We start from the raw sequence: 24,234 nt of genomic DNA, 5'->3' as shown, positions 1-24,234 counted from the left end.
CGGCCGCTCGTGAGCAGCTCCCCTCCCGGTGGCAAATCACCGAGATTACCGCGCGCCGCTTTTGTCCCAAGGCTGGGAAACAAATTCCCGGCTACCGGCGCTGCGCACGGCGCGCCCTTTCTCCATCAATCAGCGCTCGCGTCTAATGGCTTCTGGTCACCGTGGGCCGCCTGGTGGCGAACAATCGCGTCGGGAATATGTTTGGCAAGAAGGACGGCATCTATCAACAGGCTCGCTTCAGTGTCGCCAACTGGTTTAGAAGCCTGTGCGGTTTCACGTCATGTGTAGCGGGATACGCCAGACGACAGAGGCGCGATACTTTCAGTCTTTATTGCGACTTTGAAGAAGATCTGTGATATTCACAGAGGCCATACAGAAACGAGGACACCAAGCACGTAGTTCATTTGGGCGCAAGTGAAAAAAATATTTTTTTCATCTTTGTTGTTGGTGAACCATTACAAGATGCGCGTAAATTGACACATATACAGCACTTGATTTGTACGTGGGCCTGTCTTCGATAACACAGATAACTGAGAAGGAATGAACGCACAGGACAGACGAAGAGGAAGAAGAGTGGGTCAGATCAATTGTATCTGATTAAACGGAATGTTACATTTTGACGGCAGTTACAGTTTTGAACCATGTGGGTGTCATTCACCATGGCCCGACATGAAGATGGTCGTCTACTGGTGAGGAAGTACCAGGAAGATGGAGACTATGCCGTCGAGTTACCTGAAAATGTCAGCACACCGGACTTCTTGGCCTTCTTAGCCGATGGAGCCAATTTAGCACTAGAGAATCTGGAATCTGTTGGCTCAGTCAGAGTGAATATGCGGGTGACTGACTTCCAACGCTGGGTTGACAGTTCGAGTAGCCACACCGTAGTTAAAAGCGAAACTCAAGCTCCCAGCCATCTAATACAACACCCTTAGAAAAATCAGCAACAACAAGTGGAGCGACAGCAAGCGCTTCTGACTATATTGTCATCAACAATGCAATCAACAAAGCAAACTGTGCAAGAACTTATCAAGCCTGAACCTTTCGATGGTACATCGTCAAGCCCGTCAACGTGGCTTCACTTTTATGAATATGCATGGTCGCAGAACAATTGAACCACGGACCCTGAACGCATCTGCAATATACGCAATATACGCAGGAAATGCCAAGAAGTGGTTCAAGTTGTGCATATCGATCAACACAGCTGTATCATGGGTTGAATGGCGAGCTAGCTTTCTGCGAGGCTTCGCTTTGAATCCCATTGAATGCTGGGAAAAGGCCATTGCATTCAAGCACCAAGAAGGATCTGTCATCAACTACTTCTACGAGAAATGTTTGCTTTTGCAACGCGCCGGCCCAGACCTGTGGGAATGATCAAGCGTTGCAGTGGTTATTCTTAAAATCTTGGTTGATTATCAGCATCTGATCACGATAAGGCAATCTGCGACATTGTATGAACTCCTACAGTAACTGAAAGACGTTGCCGACGACTTTTTACTTGCCAATGGGCAAGTGAGAAACACCAGTAGCCAAAGCTATACCACTGGATCCCCGGAAATCCTATGGCCGCGGCACTACAGTGAATATATGTTGACATTCACTCAACCAATGAGACGACTCGACAGCCGGGTCAAGCAGACGAGCTGGCAAGCCCGGACTTTTCGTCCTCTTTGGGGACACCAAAAGAAATTGTTTACTTAGCCAAGTCTGCGGCAGGCTTATTCTACTCACACAGATGAGCGTCAACGGAAACATCATCGAAGTATTGACACTGAAACATCAGTTAGCATAGTTAATTCGCTACTGATTTCGTAACATCAAATATTCATTGGCAAAGTTGTAAACGCACACAGTTACGATGGAATTCTCGATTATTAGACAAGTGGGCACGCGTCGGAGTGGAATTTGAAACAAACAACACAACTGTAGAAGCACTAATCGTCCATGACGCCGCATTTGATTTTATACTGGCACGCCCTGGCATGAAGAAATTAAAGATAGGTATCTCATGGCACGAGGAAGTCGTTGTAGACGTCGCGGTCGAGACATCCCAGTTGAATGGGTTTGAAGAGTTTCAAACACATCCGAAGTTGGACAGAGAAAGTTCAGATGTACCGACAGAGTTCCCGGAGTTCCTGGATCGGAGTTTACCCTCCTGCAGCTAAAGTAAGTGGGGTTCCAGTCAAGCTCACCAACACGTAACCTATTAAAAGATAGCCCTATGCAATGTCACATGAACAAAAAAAGATGGCTGAAAGAAGAGTTAAAAGGCTTTCTTCATGCTGAAATTATTCTCAAATATAATTAGATAACAAGACGAGAGCAAGACGAAAAACTCTCAATACAACTTTCTGTTGCTCACTACGTGTTACAAAAAATTGTTTTTCCAAGCGTGAAAGAAGTCCGCAAAAACACGCAAAATTGGCGCTCGACTGGCCGCTCGAGGCACTTTGCGTTGTATTAGCGGGCTTCTTTCACGCTCGGAGAAATACTTTGATATCGCACGTATTGAGCAACAGAACGCTGGAGCGGGAGCTCATCTTTCTCTTCAATTTTCTCATTTGCACGTTTTATCTAACTATATTTGAGAAGTTGATTAATTCAGAATAACTTTATAAATAGGCGGAAACTAAAAAAATAATCTGAGTAGCTCCATGCGACAGCAAGCAACATTACTTTGGTTCTGTCCAACTACGTTCATCCGCACACACACACACACACACACACACACACACACACACACACACACACACACACACACACACACACATATATATATATATATATATATATATATATATATATATATATATATATATATATATATATTAGATCATACTGCCAATCCCTAAAAGATTATTGCAGGAAGGTCACAAGGACAAACATTAAACATAATGAAGTCATAGTAAATCTACGAAATACAAATACCGAATATGAAACACAAACTAACAGCAACTTCAAAGTGAAAGATATAAAGAGGGTTAAATATGTATATATCTACACATTTGAGCAGTATATGCAAAACAATTGCAAAGAAATTTACAGTTCAGTGCATTAATATCAAAAGAGGAACGTGTGCAATACTTTTGTTTCATAATTGAGAACCCAGTAAGTAATCTTCCACACATGACAAAAATTAGTCAGCGCCAAACTATTGGTGATAATACAAGGTAAGCCAATTCACTGCGCTATGGCTAACGGAGAAAAAGAGTATTTAAAACAGTCAGCTTGAAAGGAATATTCCTGTAGGATGTACGAATAATTAGTCGCGTTATTCTGGTGGTTGTGATGGTAACGTATTTCGAACTATTAACGTTTAATTTGGTGTGAAAGAACTAGTGGAGTAATTTCAACCCTGCGCTTGTGAGTAGGTTGTGGATTGTGCTATTTGGACGGGATAAACAGCTCGTAGGACAAGGACAAGTGAAGGGACGACAACACAAGCGCATGTGTTGTCGTCCTTTCACTTGTCCTTATCTCAGACGCTGTTTACCCCTTCCATATATGCAACACGAACTAGCCTAATAACAGCGCTTGTGTTGTCGTGCTATCACTTGTCCTCGTATTACGTGCTTTTTATCCCGCCCAAATATGCAAAATCAACTACCCAGAGCTTGTGTTCTAATTCTTTCACTCGTCCTTGTCTTACGCCCTGTTTACCCAGCGGAAATATGCAACATCAACTAGCCTAACAACAGAGCTTGTGATGTCGCTCTTTCACTTGTACTCGTCTTACACGCTGTTTATCCCGACCAAGTATGGAAACCCAACCAGCCCAACAACAGCGCTTGTGTTGTTCTTTCACTTGTCCTAGTCTTACGCGCTGTCTACCCCGTCCAAATATTCAACACCAACTATCCTAATACAGCACTTGTGCTGTCGTATTTGCACTGGTCCTCGTTTTACACGCTGTTTACCCCGTGGAAATATGCAATACGAACTAGCCCAACAACAGCACTTGTGTTATCGTTCTTTCACTGGCCCTCGTGTTAGGTCTGTTTACCCCATCAAAATATGCAACACCAAATAGCCCAATAACAGCGCTTGTGTTGTCGTTCTTTCACTTGTGCTCGTCTTACGCGCTGTTTATCCCGTCGAAGTATGCAAAACCAACTAGCCCAACAACAGCGCTTGTGTTGTTCTTTGACTTGATCTCATCTTATGCGCTGTCTACCCCGTCCAAATATGCAACACCAACTAGCCTAACACATCGCTTGTGTTGCCGTCCTTTCACTTGTCCTCATCTTACGCGCTGTTTACCTGTCCAGATATGTGCTACCAACTAGCCCACGAACAGCGTTTGTGTTGTTGTACTGTCACTACTCCTCGTCTTACCCCCTGTGTACCCCATGCAAATATGCAACACCAACTAGCGAGCGCTTGTGTTGTCTTTCTTTCAATTGTCCTCGCTTTACGCGCTGTTTGCGCCGTGCAAATATGCAACACCAACTAGCCCAACAACAGCGCTTATGTTATCGTTCTTTCACTTGTCCTCGTCTTCCGCGCTGTTTACCCGTCCAGATATGCAATAGCGATTAGCACAACAACAGTGCTTGTGTTGTCGTTCTTTCACTTGTCCTCGTCTTACGCGCTGTTTGCCCCGTCCAAGTATGCAACACCAACTAGCCGAAAAACAGCGCTTGTGTTGTCGTTCTTTCGCATGTCGTCGTCTTACGCGTTGTTTACTCCATCAAAACATACAACACCAACTAGCCTAACACAGCACTTGTGTCGTTGTCCTTTCACTTTGCCTCGTCTTACGCGCTGGTTACCCGGTGCAAATATGCAGCACCAACTAGCCCAAGAACAGCGGTTGTGGTGTCGTTCTTTCACATGCTCTCAGCTTACGCGCTGTTTACTCCGACCAAATATGCGACACCGACTAGCCCAACACAGCACTTGTATTGTAGTTCTTTTATCTGTCCTCGTCTTACGCGCTCTTACCCCGTCCCAATATGCAGCACCAACATGCACAAGAACAGCGATTGTGTTGTCGTTCTTTCACTTGTCCTCGTCTTTCGCACTGTATACCCTGTCGAAATATTGTTACGGAAGGATGAAAGAAGAGAGGAAGAAGAAAAGCGCGGGACGCTGGATGCTGCGGTTGTTGGTGTTCAGCCATTTTACCTACTCTGGCTCATTTTGTATATATATATATATATATATATATATTGTAAATACAATCTTATATACTCTCAACACCCCCGTAACATATTAGTGAGAGGTGCGGTGTACCACGCCTGGCAATGGTGCTCCGCAGTGGACGTCGCATCACCGTCCGCACCATGAAGGACGGTGAGCACTCGGGATCAACGTCGTTGCCGCCTCCTACGTCACCGTCGCATGCAACGTCGCTGTCACCTTCGGTTGTCATTGTGCAACTCAATGACCCTCGAACTTTCTGTGGGACCGATGGCGCCGACGTTGAAGAGTGGGTGGCAATGTACGAACGCGTGAGTGGATTCAACAGAGGAGACCCTACACTTATGCTAGGTAACCTGTTGTTCTACCTGAGATGCACGGCAAAGGTGTGGTACGAAAACCACGAAGAGGAGCTAACCAGCTGGGACCAATGCAAGAAGAAATTGACAGAGTTGTTTGGCAAACCAGCCGGCCGTAATATTTCCGCAAAGCAGGAACTGGCCTCCTGTGCCCAATCCCTCACGGAGTTCTATGTCTCGTACATCCAGGACGTGCTGGCACTTTGTCATAAAGCCAATCATGACATGACAAGCTGAGAAGTACGGGTACGTGCTTAAGGGCATTGCTGAAGACAGGTTTAATCTGCCCATTGTGAAAAAGCTGCTCCACAGTTGATGCAATCATTAAAGAATGCCGACAATTCCAGCAGGGCAAAAGCCAACGCGTCATGCAACCATTTGCCACACTTCCCAATACTGCCGCAACGTCGACGTGTGAAAATCAACCCGCGCAGCAGCACGCGTCGCCATCAGAGGACGTGGTGCGAATCGTTAGACATTGAATTGGATGCGATGGCGCCCAAAACGTTCTGTTCGTGTAGCCCTGATACTACCACATTTTCAATTCCCCTCGTACAAGCCATCGTTCGCCAGGAACTAGGAAAGATTGGTTTACATACTGTGTGTGCCTTCGCCAATCCCAGGGCTAACGAACGTCCTTCTACTTTTTTCGCTCTACCCCGGCGCTTCTCTCTGCGTTATCGTAACCCGACTGAGGGGAGAACTGTAGACGACCAGCCGATGTTTCATCTTCCGCCGCAATGGGCAAGTCGCCCGATACTTTCGCAACTCGTGGCCCTCCACACCTCGCACGCCGACCAACCTGAACCGTATTGATCGAACTGCCCGCTATGTTTCGCCCACCGCCAAGTCTAACGGTGCCGACAACTCTGCTAGGAACCCGTGGTACAGCCGCTCACCATCGCCCCTCGGGGACCAGTCTCGTTCACCGCAAACACGTCGCCCACCTTCCGGTTCGCCGCAGCTACGTCGCCTTTCGTCCCCTGTGGCTTTTGGCCTCATCCTTTCGGAAAATTAGGAAATTCAGCTCTCGGAGGTGGTGCTGCATTGCCGACTACTGCACAAGTCCTCTGTCTGTGCCCACAAGAAGTGTCATTGGCGTTAAAATAGACGGCGTACCTGTCCAAGCACTCGTCGACACTGAACCCCACTTATCTGTGATGAGTGCTAGCCTACGTAGACGTTTAAAAAAGGTCATCACTCCAGCAGCTGCCCGAGTGCTTCGTGTCGCCGAGGGCGGCGTGCACGTTGTTTTTTGGAATGTGTACTACGCGTTTAAGTATAGCCGGCCGCCCTACTTCTGTTCTCTGGGCTGTGATCGAGAACTGCCCTCCCGACATTACCCTTGGATTGAACTTTTTATCCATTCATTCTGCTCTCATCGACTGCGCGACCGGCGTTCTTCAGTTAGAACTGCCTCACATCGCCGATGCTCCGAGCTCCGCCCCACCGTGCTCGTGCTCGCTTCACGATGTGCGTCTGTCACCCGAGGCAGTTACTTACGTCACTTTGACTGCCCAGCCACAGGTTCCTGACGGTGACTATGTGCTTCGTCTCATCATCGACGTGCTTTTGAACCGGAACCTTGCTGTTTCGCATACGCTGGTCACGGTTACAAGTAACGACGTCGTTCTACAGGTTCTGAATTGCAGCCTGTGCCCTCAAGTGATTCCGGCCGGCATGTTCTTGGCCATTGTTTCTAGTGGTTCTGAATTTGACATTGAGAGTCTGAATGTAGAGACAGGTTTATAAGCGCCAAGTGCAGCTCACAGCTCTGGTTCGTGAACGGATGACTTCGCGATAATGATTGCACCTGAACTCACGTCTGCACAGGCCACGGACATACGTCTCCTGCTTGAATCGTAATGTGACATCTTTGATTTCGGCGACAGGCCTTTAGGCGAAACATCTGTTGTTCAGCACCGTATAAACAGTGGAGACACGAATCCAATTCGTTGGCGTTCCTATCGTGTATCGCATGCTGAACGTCGAGTCATCCAATCAGATGTGGACAAAATGCTCCGCAAAGGGGTCATCGAGCCATCAGCCAGTCCTTGGGCTTCGCCTGTCGTCCTTGTGAAAAGGAAAGATAGTACATGGAGTCTTTCCGTCGATTATGCCACTTAAACAAGATCACGCGAAAGGACGTCTAGCCACTACCACGCATCGATGACGCCTTGGACTGCTTGTACGAAGCTAAATACTTCTCGTCCATCCATATTCGATCCAGCTACAGGCTGATTTTAGTCGATGAAATGGACCCCGAGAGGACAGCCCTCATGAGGCCAGATGGCTTATATAAGTTCAAAGTCATACCCTTTGGCCTATGCAATGCCCCTGCGACATTTGAACGTATGATGGACTTTCTTCTGCGAGGCTACAAATGGACCACCTGTCTCTGTTACTTTGACGACCGTTATTGATTTTTCTCCCACATTCGGCAGCCACCTTACCCGACTCGCTGCCATTCTTGCGGTCTTGCGAAAGCCGGCCTCCAACTGGAACTCCACGAAGTGTCAATTCGGGCACCGCAGATTATCGTGTTGCGGCAGCTCGTGGACGCATCCGGTGTCCAACCAGATCCGGAAAATGTCCTTGCCGTACGAAGTTTCCCTGTGCTACGTTCTATTTGTGACGTGCGCTGCTTCGTTGGCCTGTGTTCTTATTTTCGTGGTTTCGTCAAAAACTTCGCCGACGTTGCTCGGCGCTTGACAGCTCTTGTAAAGAAGAACACGCCATTCTCATGGGGCCCGGAGCAGGCTCACACATTCGCCACTCTCATCGGATTTCTCACCACCCCTCCCATACTTGCCCACTTTGATCTGTCTGCACCGACCGAAGTCTACACTGACGCAAGGGGCCATGGCATCGGCGCTGTTCTCACCCAACAAAAGAATTGTAGCGAGTGCGCGATAGCTTACGCCAGCCGCCTGCTGTCATCTGCCGAGAGAAATTACTCCATCACCGAGCGGGAGTGCTTGGCTTTAGTTTAAGCTGTCGACAAGTTCCAGCCATATTTGTACAGCCGCACATTTTCGGTCGTTACAGACCACCACGCACTCTGCTGGCTGTCTTCCCTCCGGAACCCCACAGGACGGCTTGGTCGCTTGGCTTTGTGGTTCCGGGTATTTTCGTTTGTTATCAGCTATAAGTCTGGACGTCTGCACAAGGACGCTGACTGCCTCTCTTGTCACCCCGTGGATCCCCCTGATGCTGCGGCGCATGATCCGGTGACCTGCATAAGGGCTTTTACTGACATGACACACATGCGGGCTGAACAACAACGCGACGAATCCGTACCGTCCTTCATCGCCGGAGTGCAATCTGGCAGCACTGACACCACCTGCGGCATGTTCGTTCTGCACGACGGCATCTTCTACCGCCGCAATACGGCCCTCAGTTGCTCCTTGTCCTTCCTCGTCATCTGCGACCCGACGCTCTCGAACAACTTCACGATGCACCGACGGTGGGACACCTTGGCGTTTTTCGTACATACAACCGCGTACGACGCCGGTTCTTCAGGCCGGGTCTCTACCGCTCCGTGCGTCGTTATGTCCAACTTGCGAATCGTGCCTTTGCCGGGAGAAACCTTCCCTGCCACCTGTGCGATGACTCCATCCAATTGAAGTTCCCTCTGAGCTGTTCTTTTGCGTAGGCCTTGACCTGCTTAGCCTTTTTTTCATTTCATTTCATTTTTATGCCTTAATAACCCCGTAACGGGGTATTACATAAGGGGTGGGTTACACTGAAATAAGGAGAAACCATGTGTTAATCTATGGGGAAAGATGATTGGTGACGCTTTCTATGAAGGTGGATGGACAAGGGATGGCAGCGGTGTCGCCCGGAAAGCCATTCCAGTCAGCAGCTATACGAGGAAAAAATGACGTAGAAAAGGTAACGGTGCGTGCACGTGGGCGCGCGACTTGAAGAGGATGACCAGTGCGACTAGATATGCGTGTTGGTGGAACAATGTACGGCGGGATACCCATCGAGCTGTAAAAAAGTTTATAGAATAAAGAAAGACTGGCGATACGGCGGCGACATGAGAGAAGGGGTAAATTAGATTCTAATTTTAGTGACGATACACTCACATCATAAGAATACGAACGATGAATGAATCTAGTGGCACGGTTTTGAAGTGACTCAAGGGCGTCTTGAATATGAGCTTGCCGCGGGTTCCAAATTGGTGAAGCATATTCCAATTTGGTTCGCACGAGAGTTTTATAAGCTAACAATTTTACGTTCTTAGTTGCGTTATGTAGATGACGTCGCAGAAATCCAAGTGTTTTATTTGCGGATGATATGACGTTAGTGACGTGCAAAGCCCAAGAAAGGTCATGGCAGAAAGTGACTCCAGATACTTAAACGATTGAACTGCTTCGACAGGAACGCTGCTAATCGCATATGAAAAAACAAGTGGAAAGCGGCGGCGGTTGAAAGATAAGGTTTTGCATTTGTGACGGTTAAGTTCCATTAGCCAATCATCGCACCATTGCTTTACATAGTTGAGACCACTTTGAAGGGTTAATTGATCAGAGGCGTTGGCAACAGTGCGATAAATAACACAGTCATCGGCAAACATTCGGATATTACAAGATACATGCGTTGGTAGGTCGTTAATATGTATATAAGGAATAAAAGCGGGCCAAGTACGGACCCTTGCGGAACGCCTGATGTTACTGGAAGGGAAGCAGAGGTAGTATTGTTCACAAAAACAACCTGAGAGCGGTTATTTGGAAATTCACGGATCCAATTTATGATGTCGGGGTGAAGATTTAACAGTGAAACTTTGAGTAGAAGGCGCTTATGGGGTACTTTGTCAAACGCTTTCGCGAAGTCCAGAAAAATGGCGTCAGTCTGAAAACTGCAATCTAAGTTTGCAGGTAAGTCGTGCGCATACATGGCCACTTGAGTTTCGTACGAAAAACCTCTGCGAAATCCATGCTGCGCAGGATTGAAGAAGTTATTCGAATCGAGAAAGTCCATGATATGTGTGTCAATGACATGCTCCATGATTTTGCACGGGATACTGGTTAAAGAAATGGGTCGGTAGTTTAGCGGTGATCCTCTGATACCTGACTTGAAGACTGGAATGACCTTTCCGTATTTCCAATTGGCAGGAAGCTGGCCCGTGGAAAGTGACTGTGAGTACAGTAAACACAGAAATGGTGCACAAATGTTTTGAGTGTTCCGTTCGTTAGGAATTTTGAGTTAATGTTATCGATCCCGGCTGATGAAGATAGTTTAAGTTTGTCAATTATGGTAGAAATTCCAGATGCGACAAAGAAAATTGGCGGCATAACAGTTTCGAAGACATTGGATTGTACAGGGGGTGGCAATGTCGGTTTCTTTACTAAATACGGATGAAAAGGCGGTGTTAAACATATTAGCACATTCAAAGTCGGTGGCCACTTCACCTGATTCTTTCGTAAGAGCGATAGTGGATGCGTGCTTTGGGTTTATAATCTGCCAGAATTTTCTTGGGTTGGTAGTCAGTATTTTCGGCAAGTCAGCGTGGAAAAAAGAATGCTTAGCGTTGCGAATTGCCGTTAGGTATGTTTTTTCAGCTGTATAATATTTCATCCACGCGTTCTCATTATCCCGCAGCTTGGCGGAGCGGAAGAGGCGTTTTTTCTTGTTTTCTAGTCTTTTAACTGTTTTAGTAAACCATGGTTTTTGAGAGCAGGCACGGAAGCAGGCGCACTCAGGATCAGGGATTCTCAGTTGTTCAGAAACGATTAGCTCGTCATGAATGCTACGCAATGAATGTAGGGTTCCGCATGAGCGAAGTCTTCTTTGCGCAGTGTCATAAAGAAACCGCGAAGTAGATAGTCTTCTTACTCTAGAGCAGGGATGTCCGGGGTAATTCAGACATTAAATTTAATCAAGCTGCTGGCACTCCTAAAGCGAAGCTTTCTTCGCCTTTTCCTTCGACTTTCTCACTGCTGCTGCTGCTGTCCGGCACACCGTGATGGGGGGGGGTGTTCAGAGCCTGTATACGCGCTGAAGGAGCGTGGCAGTGAAGAAAAGAGACACGAGGAACTCGTTTGGACCGCACCGCGTCGAATGTGCACAATGCCCTCAGGAGCTACCAGGTCATCGCGACATTAACCTCTAGACAGCGTGACCCGCGCAAGCGCTTACCTAAATTCAAGGTACGGCACGCCGCGTTTCTACTATATCTGAAAAATAAAACCATGCAAATATGTATAGCGGACAACTTGCGCAGGGCGTGCAGAAGCAGAGCCGCATTACATAAAGTGCACGGCAGGGTCTAGGCGACACAAGAGAAGTGGTCGCACGTCAAATCAGCACATGTGTGCCCGCTGCGATAGCTTGGTGGCTATGGCATTGCTATAAATCAATAAGTGATAATTGGGCAGTCAGAAAGTTGATTCCAAGAATCACTTCGTGGGGACACTCGGCCAGTACGGTGAACAGGACTAACACTGGACGGCCGGCAATGATAACACAGGCGGTGCACATTCCCATCACGGCTGTTGTACTGCCATTAGCTACTCGGACGGCAGGCGACTCGGCAGATGTCAGGACTTTACGGAGACGGCTACGAAGATCTGATCGCATAACCGACACCTGAGCGCCAGTATCGATGAGGGCTTGAACATGTACATCATCAACAGCAATTTCAACAGGGTACGGCCGAGCAGTAGGGGTCAGCAGAGGTTTTGCAGTCCGAGTCGTCAATGCAGCCGCACTTCCGGTGGCTGCATTGCTTAGTTTCCCGAGAAGTGGCGCGCGTGGGACGGGGACGAGGGACGTTGAGGTGTAGGCCAACGGGACTGAGGGCGTTGCGGCGAGGGCGAGCGGCTAGTTTTGTGTCCCCGAGGTGGAAGGCCGGCATGATATGGTTCAGAGAGGCTATTCGTGAGACTATTCGTCTGCGGATGGTAGGCAGTTGTCCTCCTCTGACTTGTCTGGCTTTATTGCAGAATGGCTCGCGTGAGCTCTGCTGTAAAAGCCGTTCCTCTGTCGGTGATGAGGACTTCTGGAGCACCATGTCGCAGCAGGATGTTCTCAACGAAAAATTTCGCCACTTCGGCTGCGCTGCGTTTCGGTAGAGCTTTAGTTTCAGCGAAGCGGGTGAGATAGTCCGTCGCCACGACGATCCATTTATTTCCGGAAGTTCATGTCGGAAACGGTCCCAACAAGTCTATCCCGATCTGCTCAAAAGGTCGGTAAGGAGGCTTCATCGGCTGTAGTAGTCCCGCTGGCCTTGTCGGTGGTGTCTTGCGTCGCTGACAGTCTCGTCATGTCCTGACGTAACGGGAGACATCGGCGGATAGGTGCGGCCAGTAATACCTTTCGTGTATCCTCGAAAGCGTCGCGGTGCCCAGTGGTCGGATCGTCATGTAGGGCGTGCAGTACTTCTGGACCCAGTGCCGACGGAACAAGAAGAAGGTAGTTGGCGCGGACTGGTGAGCAGTTCTTCACGAGTAGGTTGTTTTGAAGCGTGAACGATGACAATCCACGCTTAAATGCCCTAGGCACAACGTCGGTGTGCCCTTCCAAATACTCGACTAAGGCTTTTAGCTCCGGGTCCCTTCGTTGCTGTTCGGCGAAGTCTTCCGCGCTTATTATTCCAAGGAAGGCGTCGTCGTCCTCGTCGTCTTGCGGCGGGGGATCGATGGGGGCGCGTGATAAGCAGTCGGCGTCAGAGTGCTTTCGTCAGGGCTTTTATGTTACAGTGATGTCGTATTCTTGTAGTCTGAGGCTTAACTGTGCCAGCCGTCCTGAAGGGTCCTTTAAGTTAGCTAGCCAACACAACGCGTGATGGTCGCTGACCAATTTGAATGGCCTGCCATATAGGTAAGGGCGAAATTTCGCTCTAGCCCAGACGATGGCGAGGCATTCCTTTTCCGTTGTAGAATAATTGCCTTCCGCTTTTGACAACGACCGGCTAGCGTAAGCTATCACGTGTTCATGTCCATCGTTTCTCTGGACTAGGACGGCACCGAGGCCTAGGCTACTGGCGTCAGTGTGGATTTCGGTATCCGCGTCTCGTCAAACTGCGCATGTACGGACGGCGACTGCATGCGTCGTTTGAATTCTTGAAATGCGTCGGCCTGCGGCGCATCCCACTTGAACTCGACGTCACATTTAGTTAGCCGCGTCAACGGCTCAGCAATGCGTGAAAAGTACTTGACAATTCGCCTGTAGTTGGCACACATGCCAAGAAATCTATGCACTGCCTTCTTGTCGATCGGTTGCGAGAACTGAGCGATGGCAGCTGTCTTTTGCGGGTCTGGACAGACACCAGATTTGCTGATTACGTGGCCTAGGAACACAAGCTCATCGTAAGCGAAGCGCCACTTTTCTGGCTTCAGAGCGAGCCCTGATGACTTGATGGCCTCTTGCACTGTTGCAAGCCGCCTAAGGTGATCGTCGAAATTTCCGGCGAAGACAACGACGTCATCCCAGTAAACGAGACAGGTCTGGCACTTCAATCCTGCTAAAACCGTGTCCATCACGCGCTGGAACGTTGCAGGCGCCGAGCACAGTCCAAATGGCATAACCTTGAAGTCGTAGAGGCCGTCTGGGGTGATGAAGGCGGTCTTTTCGCGATCTCTTTCGTCGACTTCTATTTGCCAATAGCCAGACTTGAGGTCCATCGACGAGAAGTAATCAGCGTTACAGAGCAGATCCAATGCGTCGTCTATCGGTAGGAGGGGGTATACGTCCTTCTTCATGATCTTGTTCATGACGACGATAATCGCCGCAGAAATTTAGGGTTCCGTCCTTTTTCTTCACCAGGACAACAGGGGATGCCCACGGGCTTTTCGACGGCTGGATGATGTCGTCGCGCTGCATTTCGTCGACTTGTTCTCTTATAGCTTCACGTTCTCGCGGCGGAACTCGGTAAGGGCTCTGGCGGAGTGGTCGAGTGCACTCCTCGGTGATTATGCGATGCTTGGCTACTGGGGTTTGTCGAATCCTCGATGACGTCGAAAAGCAGCTTTTGTATCGTCGGAGCAGACTTCTGAGCTGCTGCTGCTTAATCACGGGGAGACTTGGATTAATGCCGTAGTCTGGTTCGGGAACCATGGTCGTCGGGGTAGATGTGGCGCAATCCGAGAGGACAAACGCATTACTGGTTTCCAGAATTTCCTCGATGTACGCGATCGTCGTGCCCTTGTTGATGGGCTTGAACTCCTGGCTGAAGTTTGTCAGCAACACTTCAGTTTTCCCTCCATGCAGTCGAGCGATCCCTCTTGCGACGCAAATTTCACGGTCTAGCAGTAGACGGTGGTCACCCTCTATGACGCCTTCTACGTCGGCAGGTGTTTTGGTGCCGGCGGAAATGACAATGCTGGAGCGAGGCGGGATGCTGACTTGACTTTCGAGCACGCTTAAGGCATGGTGACTAAGAGAGCTCTCCGGCGGTATCGCTTGATCTTCAGACAGGGTTATCGACTTCGACTTCAGGTCGATGACTGCGCCGTGTAGGTTTAGGAAGTCCATGCCGAGAATGACGTCGCGAGAACATTGTTGGAATATAACGAAAGTGGCAGGGTAAGTCCGGTCATGAACCATATTTCTTGCCGTGCAGATTCCAGACGGCGTAATCAGGTGTCCTCCAGCGGTCCGAATTGGAGGGCTTTCCCATGCAGTCTTAACCTTCTTCAACTGGGCGACGATGTGTCCATTCATGACGGAGTAATCGGCCTCTGTGTCGACTAAGGCAGGCACTGCGTGGCCGTCGAGAAGCACGTCGAGGTCGGTGGTTCTTTGTCTTGCGTTACAGTTTGGTCTTGGCGTCGGATCACGGCTGCGTCGTGTTGAACTGAAGCTGGAACGTCGCGTCATCAAGTCGTCTTTCGTCGGTGTAGTCTTGGCTGCCTGACTTCGTCGGGATGGCGGTGTGTCGTCATTAGGTCGTCGAGATGGTCTCTTCGTCTTCGTCCGTGGCGGAGGATCTTTGTCAGTTCGACGAACAGCAACCGCACCTCCATCGGTTGCTGCTTTTAGTTTTCCGGATATGGGCTCGTAGAGCGGCCCCGCGCTGGGCCGATGTATGGTCGGCGCTGCGGCGACAGGTAGCGGCCTGGTGACGGCGAACGGGACGGTCGTCGAGCGCTCCACTGAGTGGCGGAGAGGTAGTCGGCGATGTCACGTGGGCGCTCTCCAAGCTGTGGACGCGGCGCGCTGACGGCGAACCCTCTCAGTCCCAAGTCGCGGTATGGGAATCGGCGATACACATGGCCGGCTTCTCCGTAGTGATAGCAAAGCGGGCGGTGGTCGGGGGCTCGCCAAATGTCCGTCTTCCTCGCGTAGGTGTGCTATGCGACGGGTGGGCGTGCTGGCGGCGGCGGACGACGAAACTGTGTCGTCACTGGGCCCTGCCGTGGGCGCGGAGGCGGAACGTGACGGCGGGCTACAGCGGCGTATGTGATCGCTTGCGGTTGAGGCTGCGGCGATTGCGGGGCTACTCGGAGGTGTTGTTGGAGCTCCTCACGTACGACGTCAGCAATCGAAGCCACTTGAGGCTGTGATGACGGGAACAGCTTCTGTAGCTCCTCCCGCACGACCGCTCGGATAGTCTCGCGCAGGTCGTCGGTGGCCAGTGACTGAACCCCGGCGTAGCTTGTCGAATTCGAGGGGTGGTTGAATGGCCGGTTCCGCATTTCCAGTGTCTTCTCGATGCTAGTGGCCTCGCGAAGAAACTCGTCGACAGTCTTCGGTGGGCTTCGTACCATACCGGCGAAAAGTTCCTCCTTTACACCACGCATCAGTAGCCGAACTTTCTTTTCCTCGAACATTTCCGGATCGGCGTGGCGGAATAGGCGGCTCATTTCTTTTGTAAAAATCGCGGTGGTCTCATTGGGCAGCTGCACTCGGGTTTCTAGTAGGGCTTGGGCTCGTTCTCGGCGTACGACGCTTGTGAATGTCTGCAGGAAGCCGCTTCGGAAAAGGTCCCAGGTCGTTAAGGTGGCTTCTCTGTTCTCGAACCACTTCCTGGCAGCGTCTTCCAATGCGAAGAAGACATGTCGGAGTTTGTCGTCGCTGTTCCAGCTGTTAAATGCAGCGACCCTCTCATAAGTCTCGAGCCAGGTTTCCGGGTCCTCGAATGTTGAACCGCGCAACGTTGGGGGCTCGCTGGGCTGCTGCAGCACGACGGGGGACGCTGGGGCTGGCATTGGGGTGGACTTGGTGGCAATCTTCCTGCTCGTCTCTGGTAGAAGTCCGTGCTCTGGGGGCAGTCCTTGCAATCGGCCGCTAGCACGCTGGTCTTGGGCGATGTTGGTTTTGTCCTCGGGCTTCGGGCTTGGATCGCGGCTTTGCGGGGGCGTTTGGTACATGAACGCACAAGCACTTCCACCAGATGTCACGTGGTGGTGATGAAGAAGAACACAGCAATACTGTGAAAGACAAAACTAACATTTATTGGGCGAACCTGTGCCCACAAAATAGGCTACACTTATAGCACAACGATAGCGGCGAACACGGTCGGCGATCGTCGAAATTCTGATCTGCGGGTCAAGCGCGTCGGCTTTTATACAGCAGTTCTCGAACGTTCCAGACTAATCGTTGGGGCCCGCGTGCCTTCTACGAAGTTCTACACCATTCGCGTCAGGCGAATAAATCAGATAACGCAAGATCCGGCGACAACAGACAGCGGATAGAAGCATCGAAAACTTTCCAGAAACTTCGGATACATGCAGGGGCGTCCCGCGCTGCGCGATAACATTTCTTAGGCGGCGAAACGTGGTCGCCCGATAAAGTACACGCGTCAATATATATATATATATATATATATATATATATATATATATATATATATATATATATATATATATATATATATATATATATATATATAAAGAATTGTGGGCCCAATAGGGGCGTTGGCGTAAACGAAAACTGAGAGTTTATTTGTGCCAACAGTTTCGAGAGTGGTGCTGTCTTCGTCAGCAGGGCCGCATGGTGTCTTCACTGCGGCGGCGACTCCCCTAAGAGTCGAGCATACTTGTACGCCGCTTTCTCGCACGCTTCTACGCTGGAGGCCCTTACAGAAAATGCGTGGCACATGCCACGTGGAAGCGTACCAAAAGCGGCCCAGTGAAGGGGTATCGCGCGCACACGAAAGAAATTTTCCGCGGGTTTAATTTTATACCAGCATGCAAACTATAAGACTGGAACTTAGCTGTCAGTATGAAATGCTTGTTTGTCATAATAAGTACGCTTTTATAAATGTCCCTCACGTAAGGGCCGATGTTCTTTACTATTCTTTTTGTAACCGATACTTGTGAATCTTCTGCTGAACTGAATACGGACGGCAGATTTTACGGTATACTTTGCTTCATTTGTTCAACACATTCCGAAGTTGTGGACTCTTTCTGGAACAAGCTGAATTCTATACATTAAAACAAATTGTTAAATTAGCTTTTTTTCTCAGCTTAAGAAGAGAGTTCAAAGGCATTGTTATAGTTTGTTTATAAAGAAACATATGTGCTAAAATGCTTTCTTCAAACCGCCTGCTTTGCTATATTCCTCGATTAATGGTAAACGAATTTGTGTTTTCAAACAACAGAGACAAGTTTGTGCCTTGCAAATTTTTTGTAACCTTTAACCTATTTTTTTAGCGTTCTCAAAAACTGTGAATTATTACATTTGTGGGTTACCCTTATTTCCTGGTGTGTAACACCTTCGTGTGCTTCTGCTATATCCCTCGTGTATGGGGATTTTTTAGAACGAATTGTGTTTTGTTTTGTCCGAGCTTGCCCTCATCTCTGGATGCATGGTCTGCATGCATGCATCTCTGGATGCATTTTAACTGATGGCAACCGAGAGTCGCAGAAACGTACTAACAAAACCTGACACGGACTTGGCAGAAAGCTCTATGTAGAATGGAAGAATGATGTTTCTTTGTCTGGAGGGGAAACATGGGGTCATGCTTATCCGGGGGAGCCAGTCTGAACATGGTTGCAGTGCAGTAAATATAAAGGCGCGGAACCTGCAACATGGTTTCTATGCAGGTAGTGGAGTGAGCTTTTTATATATTCATTAAGCGTGTGTAGATTTCAGTGGTTCCCTTCGCGCACAAGTGAAGACGCGTGCGTCCCTGCTGACAAGAACCGCGTTGACAGCACAGCGCTGGTGCCGACCTCCGCCCCTGTGTATTTGCTGCATTGCCGGCTTCGTCACGTTCACCGTCATTCACGCCGCGGCCTACCACAACGCCCGTGCTGCAGAACATGAAAATTCGGCAGTAAAAGGCTTTGTTCGAGTTGCAGAATTCTTTAATCAAATACATACGTTCGAGAAGTAGCACATAGCAATATAAAGTATTCTCGCGTTTCAAAACAAAACATAAAATGGTGTGGAGTCCATTTGGTAAAAATGTCGCAGTTTCACTCCAAAGGTGAATCACCAATTGCGTTAGCAAATTATTAGACATCTAAGTGAACTAAGATTAGTGATTCTATCGACCGTACACACTAATAAACATTCGACTACTAACTGAATGAACAAGCATGATGTCACGCACGCACAGACAAACATGAAATCATCTCACTCGAGGATCGCAGACAGCCATCTGAAAACGCTGGGGTGAGGAAGAGCGGCAACAGCAGCGAACAATTTGTCCCTCATGCCGCACCTCAAAGCGAACTAAGCGGCGAGCCCTCAATGACTCCGTCCGCAGCCTCGCTTTCGAGGCAGGGCTCAACTCGCCGAGCGACAGGGGAGCATCCTTCGCTCGCTCCAAAACGTGAGATTTGGCGACCTCGATGTGCGACAGCGTGTATGAAAGCACATCGACTTAAAGGCAGAGGAGCGGACATCTTAAATTGGGCGGCGCCCGTGAAACCATCATCCTTCTTGGCTCGCAGGATTTCCCTCGAATCCGCCAGTTACTGCGCTCAGGGAAGCGCTCTTACTGCACTTGGACGTTATATCGGAACATCACAGCGACTGCAAACTTTCGCCTTGAGTGTTCGTATAAATGCTATCACAATAATAATAAAAGCAGTAGAGGGTCGTGCGTTCCGTGGTTGAAATTTCTGTCGCTTTTATATTTTTATTGGCCTAACAAAATCCGGCCTCAGGGTACCCCATCTTGTCCTTTAATGCACAGCGATGGTCTCGACCACAGGAGTTTTCATGTCTTCAGGTAGCATATGGGGGTTTATTGGACAGTGGCCTTATCCCAAATTCACGTACTACATGAGGCCTGTGATAGAAAAGAATGTTTTACATCCGCGGGTATGGCCATGAGTGATGCCGCTGGATAACACTCCCACGGTTACGTGTTTTACTTATACACTAATACCCAAGAATGTGGATGGCAGAATGGTGCCGCGGTATCCTGACTGGCAAAGGTATCGCATGCATGATGCGTAGATGCGGGCTAGGTTCTTACTTGCGGTAGTTTTTTTCGTCCACATTCAATTCCCTTTGTTTTTTTACGTCTCAATGAAAAAAAACGAGTTATTTGCCCTATGCTTTCCTAGCTTTCGTTATCTGTTGGTCACTTTCCCAGCCAGCGTTGGAAGCCCATCGGAGGACATCATTCTCGGCCCTGAAGGGGCACAACCAGAGCGCTTTGAGGAGCACAGCTTTGCTGAATGCCAATCTGACGAAAAAATCCTCGGTTGCCCATTTCGTCGTTCATCCATTGCTATACACGTGCTAAGCCGTCTTACTGCAGCAGGTTGACCGAACAATAAGTGAGCGCAGTTGTCTGCATGATCAAGCGCAAAATCAACAACTGTATTGAATGCCTAAAGCACGTCGACCTAATAATATTATAGTGTGGGATATTCAACGAGATACGCATGTGCCTCATGTTTGATCAGCGCCATTCTTTGCACCGTTGGCTATGAACCACTGGGCAGTACCCATTCTTGTGTAGTCCTTCAGATTAGGGTTGTGGCACAATGGCACAAGTTGTACAGCTTCTTAAAATGTATTTAAATATGAGGCGTGCTTTCCTTTGCATACATCTACCATAGCCATTATTGATGCACATAATAATAATATTTGGGGTTTTACGTGCCAAAACCACTTTCTGATTATGAGGCACGCCGTAGTGGAGGACTCCGGAAATTTTGACCACCTGGGGTTCTTTAACGTGCACCTAAATCTAAGCACACGGGTGTTTTCGCATTTCGCCCCCATCGAAATGCGGCCGCCGTGGCCGGGATTCGATCCCGCGACCTCGTGCTCAGCAGCCCAACACCATAGCCACTGAGCAACCACGGCGGGTTATTGATGCACATCGCTTTCACGTCGCATTGTGTGACACCATGCATCACACATCGATCCCGTAACAACTCCGCGTCAAGGTCTCGCACAGCGCTTCCCCATGATTTAAATTGAAATAAATTATGAGGTTTTACGCGCCACAACCACTTTCTGATTATGACGCACGCCGTAGTGGGGGACTCGGAAAATTTGGACCACCTGAGGTTTTTTAACGTGCTGCTAAATCTAAGTACGCAGGTGTTCTTCCATTTCGCCCCCATCGAAACGCGGTCGCCGGGATTCGATCCCGCCATCTCATGCTGAGCAGACCAACACCATAGCTATATACTAAACAACCACGGCGGGTCCGGCTGAAGTGGCGTTTTTATTTCGGCATACCTTCTGAACGGTGTATAATCATTGCATTAGAACAAAGCTGTGACATGCGCGGTGCATAATCATAAACATTGCATGCGATCACAATTTGTGTAGCATGCATGGAAATACACGCAATTTCAACGATCGCATGTAGTTGCATATTATTGAGCAAACACAATCTGTAGTACGACGAGCATTAGTCAGATGAAATGAGCTAGCTCGTTTGACTTGGCGAAGATTAAAGCTTTGCTTCACCAAGATTGGCACACGTGACTTCAGTGTGCATAATGTTCTTCGCAGGTCCGCCCCAGGAGCCAGGCCGCTGAAGGATCTCCCGCTGTGATAGCGCCTCCTAAGAATAGCGACCATCGCTCCATTTGCTGCTATTCTGGCCGGACCTCGATCGGCCCCGCAGTACAAACCTCCGCCTGTGTGTGCCAAAAACAGACGGCGGGCTACGCACTTGCTCAACGCCCTGGCGGACTCCCATATAGAGCCCTGTGATCAGCCGCCTCGACACATTCCCCGCCAAATCTATTTATGAGAGTGCTTATTTATGGCCATTTGGGCAACACGCGGTGGCACCCGCTACTGTACAATCTTGGTCCAATGTAATGCGCACAAATGACACTTGGAGCGCCGAGTGGCCTTGTTTTTATGTGCAGCGATGTCGAAATGCATCTCAACACAGACATAAGTGATGTGCCTTACATATTTCTCCGCAGCATTTCCTTTGAAAGAATGATTTACTGGGCAGCTGTTACAATCGTTTGGTACACTGCCCTTTTAGGACCCTTTTACTTTACAATAAATAACTTGGTGGACGATGTCTGTCTCTTCTCTGCATCAGCCATCGGCACCTGGCTGCAGGTGTGAGTAGCGACGTGGCCGAGCGGCCACGAGCTGTGCGCGAACGCCCGCAGAAGACAGCTCGGGTAGCGCTCGAGGTCGGCGAATCGAGTGCAAGTAGCAGCAGCAAAGCAGCGCTAAACAACAGGACGAGGAGGGGGACGCCAGCGCTGTGCTACTGCTTGCAATCATGAACCAACCAGCCCAAATGCGTACTCTTCCGACGAATAGTAGGTTGCCGATTATATAATCGAACATGGAATAATAAATCGCCAGCGCATATACTTATTTACAGCAGGAATATTTATTTCTGCGTAATATTGGATACCACCCCTGCAATGAATAGTGAAGAGCTTATTTTCCGAGTCAAGGAGTCTATTTTAACCACAGCATTAGCAGTTGTCATTATAAACTGCACGTATAGTTTATTAAAGGAGCCCTAAAGTAGGGTTGGTGAAAAAGCTCCGCATATGCTGCTGCGAGCATCTCGCCTGTGCGTGGCGCTCACAGTCTGTCTTTTCCGCAGAGCTGCCTTTGCCCTTTCGGGGCCACTTGACGGGCCGACGTCAGTCGAGAAGCGTCAAGGGCGCTCCTTTCTGTGTGTGCAGAGTGTCAATACTGTGAAACATCCTTAATTGCCTGTGGCAGACTGAAATTCTAGTCCATGCGCCGGTCTTCTCGAACAGGTAGACATGCACAAAAAATTCAAGTGCACAATCGACTAAGTAACAAAAAATCACTAATTAAGTTTTAACTAATGACATTATGGCACATATTGCAATTTACAAATTCGAACGGCTGAGATTGCAAGGCATATCCAATCCACTTGAAAAAAGAAATGTGTGGATCACATCATGTACGAGATCTGCGCCGTCAAACTTGCGGTATACATGCTATGTCGTTCCATTTACGTTCTTTAAAAAAAAATACGTCGTTTTGTGCACTTCAGTGCAAAAGTAACTCGAATGCCAATACATTTCTCCGTTAATTTCGCTAATTAATATCGCCAAAGTGGTGTCATCGTGATAACTCGTTCGAAGGATCCAACTTGCGAACTCCCCGGCGAAAATTTGTAAATTGCAATATATGCCATAAGGTAATTAGCTAGAAACATAATTAGTGATTTCTTGGTAATTAATCGATTATGCATTTCAATTCTTTTCTGCAATTAATGTTTCCCTCTACGAGTAGACAAGCTCATGGACTAGAATTGTGCTGCCTGCCACTGGCAATTTTAAAAAAAATTTGAAAGTGTCCGCTGAAAAACCCGGTATTTGTTGACTGACAATCTTAAAAAACCTTACACCTATTGGGGCTTACTGCATCTTGTTCCACAGCGATAACCCTCGTCGGCGTTGCTTTTGCCTTTCTTGAAAACTCTGCGCTCGCTATTTACCTGTCGAGAATGCGGTGTCACGCTGATAACGCACACACAAGCCGTTCGTGACTTGGAAGTACCGTGCTCGCAGCGTTAAGGGAAGGCGGGCAAGACAGATGACGATTAATGTTGCCGGACAAAGTGCGACCCGGAAGGTGTAAAGCTTTTTAATAGAGTTTACTAAACAGACTCAAAATCTGCGTTTCGAATTTCGACAAGAATTACGCACTTCCCGAAGGCGGTCACGCGCACTGCTTGTCGCTGATTGCGGTCAGCCTCGAGCACCCGTCTCCCACGCGAAACCGCGCGTACGCTTGCCAGCGCTCTCTCTGGCAGCTTCAGTCGAGGCGCCTCGGCAGATATCGCCCGATATTGAGCCGTTGACAGCACTTTGGATGTGACTCCTATCCATCGACCACGCGAGTGCAGCTCAAAGCAGGTCGCATGGCCGAACAGTCGGGCACAAAGCCGGCCGCACGCGGCGCATGCGCACTACGGCTGCGTCTGCACCGCGGGTTGCCGCGACGAGTCCGCTCGCTACGCGCAACCGCAGTGACCGACGCGGCGCACGGCGAGCCACGTGCCGACATTCGGCTCGAACAAGTCCCGGCTCGTTGGGAACCAAGCGAGTCCGCACTCATCGCTTACCCCTTGTGATGATGCCGACGTGGTCACACGTTTCGTTCGACACTCGCAAAGCTATTCATGCCGATCAGTGCGACAAGTCATACGTAGCAAAGGGGTGAGACACCGTCAACTCAAACGTAAGCGATAGCTTCCGATCTCGTCGTAGGCTCCAAAATCCAAAGGCGTCTACGGGAACAAATTGAACTTGAAAGGGCCCCAGGCCTGGCCATTTTGAGCTGACAAGCGCCATTCGTACAGTGCGCGCTAACGATCGTGTCTTCCAGTGTCGCGGAAAGCGTC

The 24,234-nt window shown here is 49.1% G+C and overlaps 1 protein-coding gene across 1 annotated transcript in view; it reads left to right on the top strand.

Annotated features, from left to right (window-relative positions):
- Positions 1-21,907, top strand: part of LOC142566295 (uncharacterized) — a 76,704-nt gene extending 54,797 nt beyond the window's left edge. Inside the window, exon 3 of the mRNA XM_075677193.1 lies at positions 21,381-21,907. Coding sequence (XP_075533308.1) covers positions 21,381-21,406 — 26 coding nt within the window. The 3' untranslated portion in view covers positions 21,407-21,907. The remainder of the gene's footprint in view (positions 1-21,380) is intronic.
- The last annotated feature ends 2,327 nt before the right edge of the window (positions 21,908-24,234 follow it).

Source organism: Dermacentor variabilis, unplaced genomic scaffold (assembly GCF_050947875.1).
Source record: "Dermacentor variabilis isolate Ectoservices unplaced genomic scaffold, ASM5094787v1 scaffold_12, whole genome shotgun sequence".
NCBI classification, from domain to species: Eukaryota; Metazoa; Arthropoda; class Arachnida; order Ixodida; family Ixodidae; genus Dermacentor; species Dermacentor variabilis.
This window is presented reverse-complemented; position numbering and strand designations above follow the sequence as displayed.